Consider the following 17402-nt stretch of genomic DNA (forward strand, 5'->3'; position numbering starts at 1 on the left):
CCAGCTCATTTTATGTTTTTATTGCTGTGTTTTTCATGTGTTTTATAATGATTGTGGTTTTTTAATGCCTTTTAAATTTATTTGTGTGTTTTTTGTATTTGATATTACTGTATGCTGGTTTTATATCTGTAAGCCGCCCCGAGTCCCTCTCGGGAGATGGTGGCGGGGTACAAAAATAAAATTATTATTATTATTAAGGGTCAGGCTCCAAGGAAGACCTTTAAAAGGAGACTAAGGAAGTCCAGGGAAAACGCATGGCGTGGGAGGGGCTTTTCATCTTCAACCAGCTCTGTCGTTCTTTACTCTCCTCATTCCTTTATGGATCAACCTTCAGCCATGTCTGCTTACTTCTGGGGCAGACTCACAGCAAACCCTGTCCTCTACTGGACCTAGACCAAACCTTGTTCTGTCCCGCTCTATCTCCCAAAAGGGACTCAGGGTGGTGAGCAACAAAAGATCACCAAACGTCCAATGCCTGAGAAATAGAACATAAACACTATTAAACATACATATAAACATACATCGGGATATACTTACGAAACCACTCAAAGTGACAAGTGAGAAATTTAAATTACAGAATAAAATAATTGGGACACATTTCTGTAATGACTCTAGTAGTAGTCAGAAGAAATTAACACAATTAAGACGTATTATAGTACACAATGGACAGGACCTGGGTCAACATTTACAATAAATCCCCAAAAAGTTTTAACTTCTGTGCTGCGTTCCCTCCCCTGCCTCCTCTGATCCTTGATCTGCCCAAAGAGACCGGGATCCCCTTGGAAGAGCCAGACCTCCCTCTGCCGCCCTTTTCCCATCTCCCCTCCTGCCTCTTGGGCTCCGTTATCCGGTCTTATGAGACAGGGATCCCTTTGGATATAGCCAGGTGTTCCTCTGCTGCCTGTGTACTTATTCTGCATTGTGTTTCCTCTCCTGCCTCTCCTGCCTCATTATAGAATCATAGAATAGTAGAGTTGGAAGAGACCTCATGGGCCATCCAGTCCAACCCCCTGCCAAGAAGCAGGAAATCGCATTCAAAGCACCCCCGACAGATGGCCATCCAGCCTCTGCTTAAAAGCCTCCAAGGAAGGAGCCTCCACCACAGCCCGGGGGAGAGAGTTCCACTGTCGAACAGCCCTTCTCACAGTGAGGAAGTTCTTCCTGATGTTCAGGTGGAATCTCCTTTCCTGTAGTTTGAAGCCATTGTTCCGTGTCCTATTCTGCAGGGCAGCAGAAAACAAGCTTGCTCCCTCCTCCCTTTGACTTCCCTTCACGTATTTGTACATGGCCCTCATCATGTCTCCTCTCAGCCTTCTCTTCTGCAGGCTAAACATACCCAGCTCTTTAAGCCGCTCCTCATAGGGCTTGTTCTCCAGACCCTTAATCATTTTAGTCGCCCTCCTCTGGACGCTTTCCAGCTTGTCAACATCTCCCTTCATCTGCGGTGCCCAAAATTGGACACAGTGTGATTCCAGGTGTGGTCTGACCAAGGCAGAATAGAGGGGAGCATGACTTCCCTGGATCTAGACGCTATTCCCCTATTGATGCAGGCCAGAATCCCGTTGGCTTTTTTAGCTGCTGCATCACATTGTTGGCTCATGTTTAACTTGTTGTCCACGAGGACTCCAAGGTCTTTTTCGCACACACTGCTGTCAAGCCAGGTGTCCCCCATTCTGTATCTTTGATTTCCATTTTTTCTGCCGAAATGAAGTATCTTGCATTTGTCCCTGTTGAACAAATGCAAGATACTTCATTTCGGCAGAAAAAATTAGCTTAGGATATCCTTGTGCAGCCCTTTTACCTCTTCTGTGCTGAATTTCCCCTCCTGCTTCTTCAGCTCCATTATCCAACCATAATAATAACAACAACAACAACTTTATTTTTGTACCTTGCCCCCATCTCCCCGAAGGACTCAGGGAGGCTAACATGGAGCCACGCCCATGTAATTATAATAGAACAAAATAAAATACATGCATAGCATACATCATCAACAAGTAAAAATTGAATCAAGATGAAAATACAATTATACACAGGAACACAGTGAAATAGTAAGAGAGTAAAAATGGCATAGTAGAACATAATTTAAAAACAGATCAAGGATTAAACGAGAGAGAACTGGGCCAAAGTGCGAGGAGTGTATATTGTAAACCCAACGGGTGAGGAAGATGGGTAAAGTGCTGTATTTATTGGGAGACTTGGGGCGGGATAAATGGTGAAATTGTTTCCAACTGATGGAGCAAAATAAAATGTGTCAGATATAGTGATTGCCACTGAGGCAGGACCTGTGGTGGGGATTAAGAATTCATTCTCCAAAAGCACACTGGAAAAGCCAAGTTTTTAATTCTTTCCTAAAGGCTTACAGGGTGGGAGCTTGCCTGATCTCCCTGGGGAGGGGGTTCCAGAGCCGAGGGGCCACCACGGAGAAGGCCCTCTCCCTCGTCCCCACCAGCCGCGCTTGTGACAGAGGCGGAAGTGAGAGAAGCTCCTCCCCCAAAGATCGAAGCAATCGCACAGGTTCATAGGGGGAAGTGTGGTCATGAAGGTGGGCGGGGCCCAAAGCGTTCAGGGCTTTGTAGGTGATGACCTGCAACTTGAATCGGGACCGGAAAATGAACAGCAGCCAATGGAGCTCCTTAAACAGGGGGGTTAACCGCTCCCTGTTATTCTCTCCGGTTAGTAGTCTGGCTTCCGATTGCTGGGCCAATTGAAGTTTCCGGGCCGTCTTCAAGGGCCGCCCCACGTAGAATGCACTGCAATAGTCCAATCTAGAGGGAACTAAGGCATGGACCACCATGGCCAGATCAGACTTCACACGATATGGTCGCAGCTGGCGCACAAGCTGGAGATCCAGGTGTCTGTGGTGGCCAGGAGGACCTTTGCACAACTGAAACTTACGCGCCAACTGTGCCCGTTCCTTGAGAAGCCAGATCTGGCTCCTTCTTGCAGAAGCTCCATTGGCTGCCGGTCTGCTTCCAGACACAATTCAAAATGCTGGTGATGACCTTTAAAGTCCTAGATGGTTCGGGTCCAGGCTGTTTGGCTGACCGCATCCCTTGCATGAACCTGCCCGGGCCCTGGATCCCCTTCAGGAGAGGGGATCTCAGGCATAATCCTTCTTTCAGTGGGAACGAGAGAGAGAGAGGGCCTTCCTTCTTGGTGGCAAATGCCCCTCAACTCTGGAACTCCTTGCCCTGGGAAGCCAGAATAATAATAATAACAACAACAACTTTATTTTTATACCCCTCGTCTATCTCCCCAAAGGGGACTCAGGGCGGCTTACATGAATGGCCTCCTCCCTGTTGTCCTCTTGGCAGCAGGCTAAACTTTTTCATTCAGGCAGGCTTTTGAAGGTGAAGGTTTGGAAGATCAAGTCAGGGGGAGCTGTGGTGTTTAATTTTGAACATTTTGATGGATATAATTTGAATTATTTAATGCTGCTTGTGTTTAATTCTTTTTTATGTTTGTATATTTATATATTATAAATTGTATACTAATGCATTAATGTCAAGTCACTTTGAGTCCCCTTTGGGAAGATACAGCGTGGTATAAATACAGTAACAACAACAAACTGTCTTTTTTGCTTTTTTATATCAGTTTTTATTTATATACATTAGCAACTTATAGTGTAAACAACACAAACAACAAACATTTTACAAACACATAACCCACCTTGACATTGTCTGAGAATGATTGTCTTCCAGTGTTCTGGTGGTGGGTACGTAGGTGACTGTGGAGCCCTATTCTGGACCCACGTGTTCTTCTACAGTGAAGGCGGTCCTGGTCAGATGGAAGGCGGTCCTGGTCAGGGTTGCCTTGACGGGCCTTCCTCTTGGCACGTTTCTCCCTTAAGCCCTCCATTTGTGCCTCTTCAAACTCTGCAGCAGTGTTGGTCACAGCTGACCTCCAATTAGAGCGCTCAAGGGCCAGGGTTTCCGAGTTCTCCGTGTCTATGCCACAGTTTTTAAGGTTGGCTTTAAGCCCATCTTTAAATCTCTTTTCCTTCCCACCAACATTACGTTACCCATCCTTGAGTTCAGAGTAGAGTAACTGCTTTGGGAGACGGTGATCAGGCATTTGGACAACGTGGCCAGTCCAGCGGAGTTGATGGCGTAGGAGCATCGCTTCAGTGTTGGTGGTCTTTGCTTCTTCCAGCACATTGACATTTGTCCGCCTGTCTTCCCAAGAGATTTGCAGGATTTTTCTGAGGCAGCGCTGATGAAAACGCTCCAGGAGTTGAGTGTGATGTCTGTAGACCGTCCACGTTTCGCAGGCATAGAGCAGGGTTGGGAGGATAATGGCTTTATAAATGAGCACCTTGGTATCTCTACAGATGTCCCGATCATCAAACACTCTCTGCAGTGTTGTATTTCAGTGTCAATGTTAACTTTTGTGGAGAAGTGGCTGCTAAGGTAGCGGAAATGGTCAACATTTGGTTTTCTCTATCTTCAGTGAGAGGCCGAGCTTCTCATATGCTTCTGCAATGGTTTTTAGGGTGGCTTGTAGGTCTTCTTCTGAATGCACACAGACTACGTTGTCATTGGCATATTGGAGTTCTATAATAGATGTTGTGGTGACCTTGGTTTTGGCTTTCAGTCTGCTGAGGGTAAATAGCTTGCCATCTGTCCGATGCATGATTTCTACTCCGGTGGGAAGCTTCCCATCAACAAGGTGAAGTATCATAGCAATGAAGATGGAAAATAAGGTGGGGGCAATAACACATCCCTGTTTGACACCTGATTCCACCTTAAATGGGTCACTTTGGGAGCCGTTGCTGTCCAAGACTGTTGCCATCATGTCATCATGGAGGAGCCGCAGAATATTCACAAATTTGTCAGGGCACCCGATTTTTTGGAGGATGGTCCAGAGAGCGCTGCGATTCACTGTGTCGAATGCCTTTGCAAGGTCAATGAATGCCATGTACAGAGGTTGGTTTTGTTCCCTGCATTTTTCTTGGAGCTGTCGAGCAGTGAAGATCATGTCCACTGTTCCTCTGGAGGGACGGAAGCTGTTCTGGGATTCTGGGAGGATGTCTTCTGAAACAGGGAGAAGGCGGTTTGCAAGGATTCTTGTGAGGATTTTCCCGGCGGAGGTTAGAAGGGAGATACCACGATAGCTTCTGCAATCTGTTCTATCTGCTGGGATTTTCTCGGTCACCCACACTTTTTCAATGAGCTGGTGGAGTTGTTGTATCAGCTCAGGTCCACCCTCTTTGAAGATTTAAGCAGGGATCCCATCAGGTCCCCTGGCTTCATTATTTTTTTGTTAGCTGATGGCATTGCTAATTTCTTTCAAACTAGGCAGTGCTGCAAGCTCATCCCTGATTTGTTGCTGTGGGATTTGTGAGAGGGTCTCTTCAGCCACATTGGAGCTGCGATTCAGAAGGTACTGGTAGTGCTCTTTCCAACGTAGTGCAATTGATGTTTCGTCCTTCAGGAGTTTGGTTCCATCTGATGAGCGTAGAGGCTGTATTCCATGGTTTCTTGGTCCGTAGATGATCTTTGTGGCTTTGAAAAATCCCTGAGCCTCATGGGCATCTGCAGCATGTTGGATTTCTTCAGCCTTCTTTGTCTACCAGATGTTCTTGAGTTCTCTGGTCCTTCTCTGGACCTCAGCTTTTGCACTAGCATAGATCTTTTTCTTAACAGCACAGTTGGTGTCTCTCTGCCATGTTTGGAAGGCTTTCCTTTTGTTATCAATTAACTGTTGGATCTCTTTGTTGTTATCGTCAAACCAGTCTTGATGTCTCTTAGTTTGATATCCAATGCTTTCTTCGCAGGCTGTGATGATGGAGGTCTTCAGTTTGTTCCAATGTTCCTCAACATTTTCGGGGTGTTCTATGTGTAGATGATTCTTGAGTGTTGTTTGGAGAAGGGCTTGTTTGGAGGGCTCCTGAAGGGCTTGGGTGTTCATTTTGTGCCTTATTTTTCTTCCTTGGAGTCTCCGTTTGGGGGCGACCTTGATAGACACCATGGATCAGATTAACCTGTGGTCTGTCCAGCAGTCATTTATAGAGTTCACCTAAAAGTTGTTTTTGACGCAGATGTATTTCTTTGTGGCTCTGATTTCGTCAAGGTTTTCTAGTTTTATTCTCTTTCCAATTCTCTTTATTTCCCACTGTTTGGTCTTTTTGAAATATTTGAAGTCCTGCCTCTTCTTCGATTCTCAATTTTCTTAATTTTTCTCTCTCTCTTGTATTTATTTTATTTCTCAATTGTGATACATTTTTCTCCCTCCCTTACTTTTTCCTCCTTCCCTCCCTCCCTCCCTCCCTCCCTCCCTTCCTTCCTTCCTTCCTTCCTTCCTTCCTTCCTTTGCGGCCTGCTTCCCGGTTGGTCGGTGTTTCAGATCAAATGCACATCATGTGTCTTGTTCCTGTGTGAAACTGACCTCTGAAACATTCTCTCTAATAATGAATAATGATTAACAATTACTCTCTCTAATAATAAAAGCCAGAAGCGACCCCCGGTCCCCCAACACAAAGAGCCACAATGTGGGACAAGCGACCCTTTTCAGGGCAGGCTAAGAAAGGCCTTTCCGCTTCGATAGAAGCCAGTGCCTTTTATCTTTCTTATTCTGCAGCAGGGGAGGGAAGGAAGGAAAGGAACAGCCTTGTGTGTCTCTCTCTCATAGATACGTACATATATGCATACAATATAATGTGGTGCGAGAAATAAATATGGCTTATGTGCAAGTGACCATTGCAATGGCCCCAGTCTACGGCTTTGTATCATGTGATTTTAATATTTATATAGGGTGTTTTTAATTCTATGTCCTCATGTCTAAATGTTGTTTATATCTTATGTTTAATGGTCTTATTGATTTTAATGGATACTTATGTTTCTTTTTTAGATTTTATGATTTGGTTTTACTGATTTATTATTTATGTAAAGCATTTATATTGCACCCTTCTCACCACGAAGAGGACTCAAGGCGGAGCACAACATATATAGGGCAAACATTCAATGCCGGAACATAAAATAACTAAAAATACACAAAAACTAAAATCAAATTATTTCGACTTTAAAATCAATTGTTTAAAACCATCTCAGATCAGCCTTGTTGTCATCTTACTTTATATGTATCTTAGGCATTGGATTTTTCTCATTATTATGTTGTAAATCGATTTGAGTCCGTCCCCCCCGGGTAAGAAAAACGGTATATAAATATAGTCAGTCAATAAATAAATAAATACAAACATATAGATACGGTAGATAGATAGATAGATAGATAGATAGATAGATAGATAGATAGATAGATAGATAGATAGATGTGTTTGTGAGTCAAGGAAAATCGAGGCACTTGGATGGTCACACGTTATGTTTTGATATGTGCTAGTTTCCTTCAGAAGTGTGCTTTGGGGATGCCAGTTGCACTGGGAATGGGTTGTGTTGTTTGTGTCATTGGCACCTCCCTCCCTCCCTCCCTTCTCTCCTTCCTCCCTTTCTTCCTTCTCTCCCTCACGGCTAATATCCCATCTACTCACCAATTGGCCAGGAAGAACCCTAAATTGGTCTTGCAGTTCTCTACTGTCCGATCATGACAGAAGGGTAATGGAGCATAGAATCCTAGCGTCGGAAGAGACCTCGTGGTCCACCCAGTCCAACCCCATTCTACCGAGAAGCAAGAAAATCGCATTCAAAGTACCCTAGCAGATGGCCATCCAGCCTCTGCTTAAAAGCCCCAAAGAAGAAGCCTCTACTATTTGGCAGGTGGCCATATTTCTCTTTGCAGCGGCAAAAAGACGCAAGTGCTTCATGAATAATCTGTAACTGCTGACAGTGTAACAAAGAGCAGCTGGTTATAGGGAGCACACCATGCCCCTATTAAAGCAGCCCCACAGGCTGCCAATGAATTTCCGGACTCAATTCAAAGTCACCTATAAAGCCCTTTACGCTTCGGGTCCAACCTGTCTTTGAGACCGCATCTCTTTATGAACCGGCACAGGCTTTAAGATCTACTGGAGAAGGAGGCCCTGCTCTCGGTCCCACCTCCGTCTCAAGTGCGACTGGTGTGGAAGAGAGAGAGGGCCTTCCTTCTTGGTGATGACCCCCCGGCTCTAGAATGGCCTCTCAAGGGAAATCAGGCTAGCCCCCTCCCTCCCAAACCTTCCGCACATATTTAAAGACCTGGCTATTCCGGCAAGCCTTTGTTCGTGTTTAGACTCTCTTATAATACATATGAGAACCTTTATTTATTTATTTATTTCAATTATTTATACCCCGCCCTTCTCACCCGAGGGGACTCAGGGTATAGACTCTTTTGTTAGCACTTTACTATTCTGAGGTCAAATACTGCTGTTTTATCAACAGCAATTGCTGTATTTTATTGTTTTTACCAGGGGGTATTGTGAATTTATGATGTTGTGTTGACTGTTTATTGCCTATGTTTTGTTTTGCACTTGTTGTATTTTGTGTCGCACCTTGAGTGTTTTGTGAGTCGCCCCGAGTCCCCCTCGGAGATGGTAGCGGGATATAAATAAAGTTGTTGTTGTCGTTATTATTTTATTATTATTACTATTATTTCTACTTAGAATCATAGAGTCATAGAATAGTAGAGTTGGAAGAGACCTCATGGGCCATCCAGTCCAAGCCCCTGCCAAGAAGCAGGAAATCGCATTCAAAGCACCCCCGACAGATGGCCATCCAGCCTCTGCTTAAAAGCCTCCAAAGAAGGAGCCTCCACCACGGCCCCGGGGAGAGAGTTCCACTGTCGAACAGCCCTCACAGTGAGGAAGTTCTTCCTGATGTTCAGGTGGAATCTCCTTTCCTGTAGTTTGAAGCCATTGTTCCGCGTCCTAGTCTGCAGGGCCGCAGAAAACAAGCTTGCTCCCTCCTCCCTATGACTTCCCTTCACGTATTTGTACATGGCTATCATGTCTCCTCTCAGCCTTCTCTTTTGCCGGCTAAACATGCCCAGCTCTTTAAGCCGCTCCTCATAAGGCTTGTTCTCCAGACCCTTAATCATTTTAGTCGCCCTCCTCTGGACGCTTTCCAGCTTGTCAACATCTCCCTTCAACTGCGGTGCCCAAAATTGGACACAGTATTCCAGGTGTGGTCTGACCAAGGCAGAACAGAAGGGGGAGCATGACTTCCCTGGATCTAGACGCTATTCCCCTATTTATGCAGGCCAGAATCCCATTGGCTTTCTTAGCAGCCGCATCACATTGTTGGCTCATGTTTAACTTGTTGTCCACGAGGACTCCAAGGTCTTTTTCGCACACACTGCTGTCAAGCCAGGCGTCCCCCATTCTGTATCTTTGATTTCCATTTTTTCTGCCAAAGTGAAGTATCTTGCATTTATCCCTGTTGAACTTCATTTTGTTAGTTTCGGCCCATCTCTCTAGTCTGTCAAGATCGTTTTGAATTCTGCTCCTGTCTTCTGGAGTGTTAACTATCCCTCCCAGTTTTGTGTCGTCTGCAAACTTGATGATCGTGTCTTCTAACCCTTCGTCTAAGTCAGGGGTCCTCAAACTTTTTAAGCCGAGGGCCGGTCCACAATCCTTCAGACTGTTGAGGGGCCGGATTATCATTTGAAAAAAAAATACAAACAAATTCCGATGCACACTGCACATGTCTTATTTGTAGTGCAAAAATAATAACAACAACAATGAAAGAACAATACAATATTTAAAAATAAAACCAATTTTAACCAACATACATTTATCAGGATTTCAATGGGAAGTGTGGTCCTGCTTCTGGCCAATGAGATAGTCCAGTTAATCAGGATTGTTGTTGTTGTTGTTTTGTGCCTTCAAGTCATTTCAGACTTTGGGCGAGCCTAAGTCTAAAATTTATTTATTTATTATTTATTTATTTACTGCATTTATTTACTACATTTGTATCACACCCTTCTCACCCCAAAGGGGACTCAGAGTGGCTTGCAAATTATATGTGCATGCAATATATTATATTATTAGCATAGCACAATATTAGCAGTATATATTACTATATTGAACTATACTGTAATATTATTAGTAATATTATATGTAATTTAGAATATATAATTAATATTATTATATGGTATTATTATTAGTGTTATATTGTATTACATTATAATATTATTATCAATATTATATGTATATACAATATATTATATTATAAAATTGAGGGCGGGGGCCAGGTAAATGACCTTGGAGGGCCGCATCCGGCCCCCGGGCCTTAGTTTGGGGACCCCTGGTCTAAGTCGTTAATAAAGATGTTGAACAGAACCGGGCCCAGGACGGAGCCCTGCGGCACTCCACTCGTGACTTCTTTCCAAGATGAAGACGATGCATTGGTGAGCACCCTTTGGGTTCGTTCGCTTAGCCAATTACAGATCCACCTAACCGTAGTTTTGTCTAGCCCACATTTTACTAATTTGTTTGCCAGAAGGTCGTGGGGGACTTTGTCGAAGGCCTTACTGAAATCCAGGTAGGCTACATCCACAGCATTCCCTGTATCGACCCAACTCATAACTCTATCGAAAAAAGAAATCAGATTAGTCTGGCATGACTTGTTTTTGGTAAATCCGTGTTGACTATTAGCAATGACCGCATTTGTTTCTAAGTGTTCGCAGACCACTTCCTTAATGATCTTTTCCAGAATCTTGCCTGGTATCGATGTGAGGCTGACCGGACGGTAATTGTTTGGGTCGTTCTTTTTTCCCTTCTTGAAGATAGGGACCACATTCGCCCTCCTCCAATCTGTGGGACTTCTCCTGTTCTCCAAGAACTCTCGAAGATTATTGCCAGTGGTTCTGAAATAACTTCCGCTAGTTCCTTCAATACTCTTGGATGTAGCTGATCTGGCCCTGGGGACTTGAATTCGTTTAGAGTGGCCAGGTGTTCCTGGACAACTTGTTTCCCTATTTGGGGTGGGATTTCCCCCAATCCTTCGTCCATTCCATGTTGCTGAGGTTGAAGATGGCTTTCTTTTTGTGAGAAGACCGAGGCAAAGAAGGCATTAAGCAGTTCTGCCTTTTCCCTATCCCCTGTCGCCATCACCCCATCTTCTCCTTGCAGTGGCCCTATCGCCTCCTTTTTCTTCCTTTTTCTACCAACGTAAGCAAAAAAGCCTTTTTTGTTGTTTTTTATGTCCCTGGCAAGCCTGAGCTCATTTTGTGCTTTAGCCTTGCGAACCTTTTCCCTACAGGTGTTGGCTATACGTTTGAATTCTTCTTTGGTGATTTCTCCCCTTTTCCACTTCTTGTGCATGTCACTTTTGAGCTTTAGCTCAGTTAGAAGTTCTTTGGACATCCATTCTGGCTTCTTTGCACTTGTCTTATTTTTCTTCTTTGTTGGCACTGTTTGCATTTGCGCCTTGAGTATTTCACTTTTGAAAAACTCCCATCCATCCTTAACTCCCTTGTTTTTTAATACTGGCGTCCATGGAATGCTGCTCAGTAATTCCTTCATTTTTTGGAAGTCGGCTCTCTTAAAATCCAGAATGCGTGTTTGACTTGTCTTAGTTTCAGCATTCCTTTGTACTGCAAACTGCAAGAGCACATGGCCACTTGGCCCTAAGGATCCAACGACTTCAACTGTATTGATCAGGTCTTCCACATTTGTTAAGATTAGATCAAGAGTTGCTGATCCCCTTGTTGCCTCTTCTACTTTCTGGACCATAAAATTGTCTGCAAGGAAAGTGAGGAATTTGTTGGACTTTGTACTCTTGGCTGAGTTTGTTTTCCAGCAGATATCGGGATAATTGAAATCGCCCATGACTACTATATCTCTTCTTTGTGCCTGTTTGGTCAGCTGTTGACAGAAGGCTTCATCGAGTCCTTCATCCTGACTTAGGAGCTCCTGCTGAACTATGGTTGTTGCTGCTTTGCCCTTTTTGACTGCTTTGTCCTTTTTGGAAATGGCCCCAGACTCAGAACCTGGACCCTTCCCTCTGCAGAGAAGGCCGTCCTGCGAAAGTAGAGAGGCCCCAGGGAGGGAGTGGCAGAAGAAGCTCCAGGCTGAAGTGGAGAAGGACCAGCAGGTGCAGAAATGTGAGGCGGACTTGGGAGTTGAAAAGCTGCCCTCGGCTTATACGTTGGTGCTTTCCTGCCAGGACCCTCACCTCTCTGCACAGCAGCCCAGCTCTCCTTCCTCTCCTCCTCTCTCGACGCAGTGCGCACCTTCCTCTCCTCCTCGGTGCTCGTCTTTTCCACTTTTTCTTACTCATTTACATACAGCATTTCCCCCAAAATGTATACTGAAAATAAACTATGGTGATTATTGGAAGCACATATACATTGAAGGAGGTTAGAATAATGATTTAATCAGAGTTGGGCAGTCTTAAATCTTAAATTCCAGTTGTATGTAAATATTCAAAAACATTTAACCTACTGATGCCTCAATAATATAATTTTATTGCTATCTACCCCACCTTTCTCTACCCTGAAGGGACTCATTGTTAAGATACAACATGAAGATAAAATATTAATTAATGATATCAATATTCAACAGACTTTTAAACATTATTACAGTAATTTATATAAGGCTGACCACATATCTCTAGAAGACATTAAGAATTATTTAATACAGCAAAAGATGCCAAAAATAAATGAAACATGAAAAAACATGTCCACAGTTCACAGCCTGTTATACCTGCAGCTTTGCTGCATTGTTGAATTTTAATCTGTAGGATTGGATTTTATTTTATGAAGAGAGTCTATGGGCATCCTCCCCTTTGTACCTGAGGAGGGATTGTTCGTTGTTGGGCAAGGGTTAAAGGATTTGTCACCAGGCAATGGGCACTTTCCCTCTTCCCCTGGGTTTGCTACAACACGAGACTTGTTCTTCATGTTTCATGAGATCTTTCTCTGTTCAACTGCTGAAGTGATTTTCCTCTCATTTGTCTGGCAGGTAACTTCTGAACAAGTTACGCGAAGAACACCTTGTGAGAGCTTTGCCCGAGGAGTGATCTAAGTCTAAAGTGACTTCAAAATACACAGCAATGACAAAAAGAAGAAAGAAGTAGTAGAAAAATATATTTCAAGCTGCATACCTATGCAATTAAGGGGAGGAAATAAGATTGTGCTGAAAAAAGATAGGCTTGGAAAAGCAAGCAGAAGGCTACAGAAACACAGACTGTGCTGTTTGAAAGGTTATATCTGTGAACCCCTGGCATGATATTTGAATTATAAATGTAAAAGAATGGCAAGTCCTCTACCTCCCTATCCTAGATCACACACAGGGGAGAAGTTACATCAGTGTGTGGAATGTGGGAAACAATTTGATAGGAAACGTTCTCTTACTGTACATGAACGGACCCACACAGGGGAGAAGCCCTATAAATGCATGGAATGTGGAGGAAGCTTCAGTCACAGTGGCAGTCTACGTTCCCATCAAAGGACCCATACAGGGGAGAAGCCATATAAATGCATGGAATGTGGAGGAAGCTTCAGTCACAGTAGCAATCTACGTTCCCATCAAAGGACCCACACAGGGGAGAAGCCATATAAATGCATGGAATGTGGAAAGAGCTTCAGTCAGAGTGGCCATCTACATTCCCATCAAATGACCCACACAGGGGAGAAGCCACATAAATGCATGGAATGTGGAGAAAGCTTCAGTCACAGTGGCAGTCTACGTTCCCATCAAAGGACCCATACAGGGGAGAAGCCATATAAATGCATAGAATGTGGAGAAAGCTTCAGTCACAGTGGAAGTCTACATTCTCATCAAAGGACCCACACAAGGGAGAAGCCATATAAATGCATGGAATGTGGAAAGAGCTTCAGTCAGAGTTGCCATCTGCGTACCCATCAAAAGACCCACACAGGGGAGAAGCCACATAAATGCCTGGAATGTGGAGAAAGCTTCAGTCACAGTGGAAGTCTACGTTCCCATCAAAGGACCCACACAGGGGAGAAGCCATATAAATGCATGGAATGTGGAGAAAGCTTCAATCAGAGTTGCAATCTGCGTACCCATCAAAGGACCCACACAGGGGAGAAGCCATATAAATGCATGGAATGTGGAAAGAGCTTCAGTCAGAGTTGCAGTCTGCGTACCCATCAAAAGACCCACACAGGGGAGAAGCCACATAAATGCATGGAATGTGGGGAAAGCTTCAGTCACAGTGGCAGTCTACGTTCCCATCAAAGGACCCACACAGGGGATAAGCCATATAAATGCATGGAATGTGGAAAGAGCTTCAGTCAGAGTTGCAGTCTGCGTACCCATCAAAGGACCCACACAGGGGAGAAGCCACATAAATGCATGGACTGTGGAAAAAGCTTCAGTCACAGGGGAAGTCTACATTCCCATCAAAGGACCCACACAGGGGAGAAGCCATATAAATGCATGGAATGTGGAGAAAGCTTCAGTCAGAGTTGCAATCTGCATACCCATCAAAAGACCCACACAGGGGAGAAGCCACATAAATGCATGGAATGTGGAGAAAGCTTCAGTCACAGTGGCAGTCTATGTTCCCATCAAAGGACCCACACAGGGGAGAAGCCATATAAATGCATGGAATGTGGAGAAAGCTTCAGTCGCAGAGGCAGTCTACATTCCCATCAAAGGACACACACAGGGGAGAAGCCACATAAATGCATGGAATGTGGAGAAAGCTTCAGTCACAGTGGAAGGCTACGTTCCCATCAAAGGACCCACACAGGGGAGAAGCCATATAAATGCATGGAATGTGGAAAGAGCTTCAGTCAGAGTTGCAATCTGCGTACCCATCAAAGGACACACACAGGGGGAGAAGCCACAGAAATGCATAGAATGTGAAGAAAGCTTCAGTCGCAGTGATAATCTACGTTCCCATCAAGGGATCCACACAGGAGAAATCACCTTAATGCACGGAATATGAAAAGTGCTTTAGAGAAAGTGAAGCATACATTAGACATCACAGAACTCATGCTCCGCTAGAGGGAGCATTTGAGTTTCTGCGCTGTCTCTAAAAAGCATTGGAAGGAAAGAGGAAGGACAGCACCTTGCTCTCTCCTCCAGAACTGCAGTTTGTGTGGCCTTGGTTGACGGCTACTGGGAGCAGGTGTCACTCAGAATGGCAGCAAGCTTCGAAGGGGTTCATCTAACCTCCTCCCCAAGGAGACCCATCACAGGCTTCTAGGGTGATCTGTGAAAGTTTGCTGAAATGAGCAGCAGTTGAGATCTCTGGATAAAAGGTTCTTTAAAAAAGAAAGCTCTTAGCAGGGGGTCCTGCTTCTTAGCAGGGGGTCCTGCTTCTTAGCAGGGGGTTGGACTAGATGGCCCATGTGGTCTCTTCCAACTCTACTATTCTATGATTCTATGATTCTATTTGGTTGCAGATAACATCATATCTTCATACTCCTGTCACATGTCTTGGCTCTACTGCATTCAATGGCATCGATTGTTTCCCATGCATGTGTACTGTATGTACCGTGATCCATCCTGAGTCCATTTGGGGGGATAGGGCAGAATATAAATAAAGTGTTACAGTAGAAACTCACTTATCCAAGCCTCACTTATCCAAGCTTCTGGATAATCCAAGCCATTTTTGTAGTCAATGTTTTCAATATATCGTGATATTTTGGTGCTAAATTCGTAAATACAGTAATTATAACATAACATTACTGCATATTAAACTACTTTTTCTGTCAAATTTGTTGTATAACATGATGTTTTGGTGCTTAATTTGTAAAATCATAATCTAATTTGATGTTTAATAGGCTTTTCCTTAATCCCTCCTTATTATCCAAGATATTCGCTTATCCAAGCTTCTGCCAGCCTGTTTAGCTTGGATAAGTGAGACTCTACTGTATTATTATTACTGCCCCTTGGTTAAAATTTTGGGCTCTAGCCCTGTACCTTTCACCCTTTTCTGGACTTTGTTGTATCCTGAATTGTTGACTCTAAATTCTGGACTGACGTCCTGGTTTCGTTTATGGACTTGGACTTTGTATCCCTGACTTTCTGGCTTGACTTTGGGACTCTAAATTTGGTTGTACTGTTGATTTCTTGATTGTTATTTGATGAACTCTGCTGAATGAACTCCTGGCATGTGACGGTTGGACTGTAACCTTGGCCCTTGTTTATTTTTGCTTTTGACCTGGATCTGCAGTACTCAACTTGTCTGCATTAATTGGACTCTTGACCTGCCCTTGTGTTCATTGTTCCTTTGACTGTGTTGCTGCAATTGTATTATTTTAGCCCAGTGGTCCCAAACCTTTTTAAAACTAGGGATCAGTTGACCAGGGACCACTTTGATCAGAGACCACTCTCCAACATTAGTACCAAAAGGGTTACGAATCAGTTACGAATTAGTACCAAAAGGGTTACGAATCAGTTTTTCGTCAACTTTAGATATGGTTTTGTTATTTGGGGTGATGATTAAGAAAATCGCATTGAATAGACCACATCAGCTCTAGTTCCTGATACAGAACATATGCCACCCAGTAGTCGCCATCTGCTTGCCCACAGAAAACCATATTTAATAAGCCTCGGCATTATAAGTGAGTTTCGCGAGGCCAGTCGCTCTCGTTGCAATGGTGTAGTAACTGAACCCACCGCCTCCAAAGAAGGCACGTGCCCAACTCTCGGCAGGCAAGGTCACGCTCACAGTATTTTGGGACCAGCACGGAGTAGGATGGATGGATTTCCCAGCAAAGGATCCCACGGTCACTGGAGCAGATGACGTTTCACTGCTGCGGGAACTGTGGGAGGGAGGCCATCAAAACCAAGAGACGTGGCATGCTCACCAAAGGTGATGAGACTCTGATTTCCGAAGTCACAACGTGGCTCTTGAAACAACCTGACGACTTCTACAAGCGAGGTGTTGAGAGTCGCTTAAAAGATGGGAGAAGTGTGTGTCCCGAGGTGGCACTCATGGAGAGAAGAAGGACTCAGGACTGGGCCAGGGTCCATTGCTCTCAGTCCGCAGGAAGTGGGCCAGGGGAAATCTTGCATGAGCGCCCTCGTAGAGGGGATGGAGGGGAACAGGTGCCTTCACAAGACATTTGATACAATATGAGTAAAGCGTACCCCAAAATATCACTCAATACCAGTATTAAAGGGTTTACTTTTATTAAGTTTGGGGTCCAGTGGCAAGGTCCTCCTGAGGCATTGAGCTGCTTCCCAACAGCGTCCCCCTGAACACATCCCAGAATCCCCTTCCTCACCTTATGAGCACTCCCCATCTGGCCAGACTGCAAGAGAAATCTGCTCAACCATGTGGGGTGAAAAGTGGGGTGCCTCTTTTTACCCAGAGGAAATACACATGGAGTCTGCATTTTGCATTCATTGAGTTTCCCTTGCTTATCAAAAACAGCCATTGTGTTGTCGAAGGCTTTCATGGCCGGAATCATTGGGTTGCAGTCAGTTTTCAGGGCTGTGTGGCCATGTTCCAGAAGCATTCTCTCCTGAAGTTTCACCCACATTTATGGCAGGCATCCTCAGAGGTTGTGTGGTCTGTTGGAAACTAAGCAAGAGGGGATTATATATC

At 44.4% G+C, this 17402-nt stretch overlaps 1 protein-coding gene across 3 annotated transcripts in view; it reads left to right on the forward strand.

Moving 5' to 3' along the window:
• The window catches only part of LOC103281128 (zinc finger protein 709-like), a 53481-nt gene extending 37515 nt beyond the window's left edge, over positions 1 to 15966 (forward strand). For 2 of the 3 annotated variants that reach the window (XM_062972763.1, XM_062972764.1), the window contains one exon: positions 12833 to 15966. In XM_062972763.1, the coding sequence (XP_062828833.1) occupies positions 13124 to 14707 (1584 nt within the window). In that variant the 5' untranslated portion in view covers positions 12833 to 13123 and the 3' untranslated portion in view covers positions 14708 to 15966. The remainder of the gene's footprint in view (positions 1 to 12832) is intronic. The other variant, XM_062972766.1, reaches the window with a different exon arrangement.
• Positions 15967 to 17402: the final 1436 nt, after the last annotated feature.

Source organism: Anolis carolinensis, chromosome 2, assembly GCF_035594765.1.
Source record: "Anolis carolinensis isolate JA03-04 chromosome 2, rAnoCar3.1.pri, whole genome shotgun sequence".
In the NCBI taxonomy this organism is placed as follows: Eukaryota; Metazoa; Chordata; class Lepidosauria; order Squamata; family Dactyloidae; genus Anolis; species Anolis carolinensis.